The 412-nt window shown below is 40.5% G+C and overlaps 1 protein-coding gene across 1 annotated transcript; it reads left to right on the top strand.

The window, feature by feature from the left end:
• Window positions 1-20: 20 nt before the first annotated feature.
• Window positions 21-256, top strand: PHALS_12833 (uncharacterized protein; the record flags this gene model as incomplete). The annotated part of the gene is made up of 2 exons (XM_024728465.1): window positions 21-52; window positions 133-256. 2 exons carry the CDS (start codon window positions 21-23, stop codon window positions 254-256), a joined length of 156 nt encoding a protein of 51 aa, XP_024578940.1.
• Window positions 257-412: the final 156 nt, after the last annotated feature.

Genomic DNA, 412 nt, shown 5'->3' with positions numbered 1-412 from the left:
CTCTTGTATCTTCAAATCGTATGCAGTTATGCAAGACGTTAATAAACGCTAAGTAACGCTATATAACACTTGATGTTATTTGATCGTTACATTCTCCCCCAACGTCTTGGCACTCATTTGCTTTTTGTGCAGATCGTTCAGCAAGCGTTGGAAATGGGCAACGTGTTTGATGTTCTCCATGTTACCTCGCGTTCTGGATGTCCATGCCGTTTCGCAAGATATTCACGCTTGCCATGCTTCTATCTTTTATTCGTGAAGGCTTCCATGATATATTGCTTATCGCCTTCACTGTCCACAATAATGGATACTAACTTTGGAATTGGTCGACTTAAGAATTGTCTTGGATTTTCATGATATGGCTTCGATCGATCAACGTTGAATACATTGTGGACTTGGCTCATAGATTTTGGTG

Source organism: Plasmopara halstedii, assembly GCF_900000015.1.
Source record: "Plasmopara halstedii genome assembly, contig: Scaffold_650, whole genome shotgun sequence".
In the NCBI taxonomy this organism is placed as follows: domain Eukaryota; phylum Oomycota; class Peronosporomycetes; order Peronosporales; family Peronosporaceae; genus Plasmopara; species Plasmopara halstedii.
Note: the sequence above shows the minus strand (reverse complement) of the source record. Positions and strands in the feature narration are given on the sequence as shown.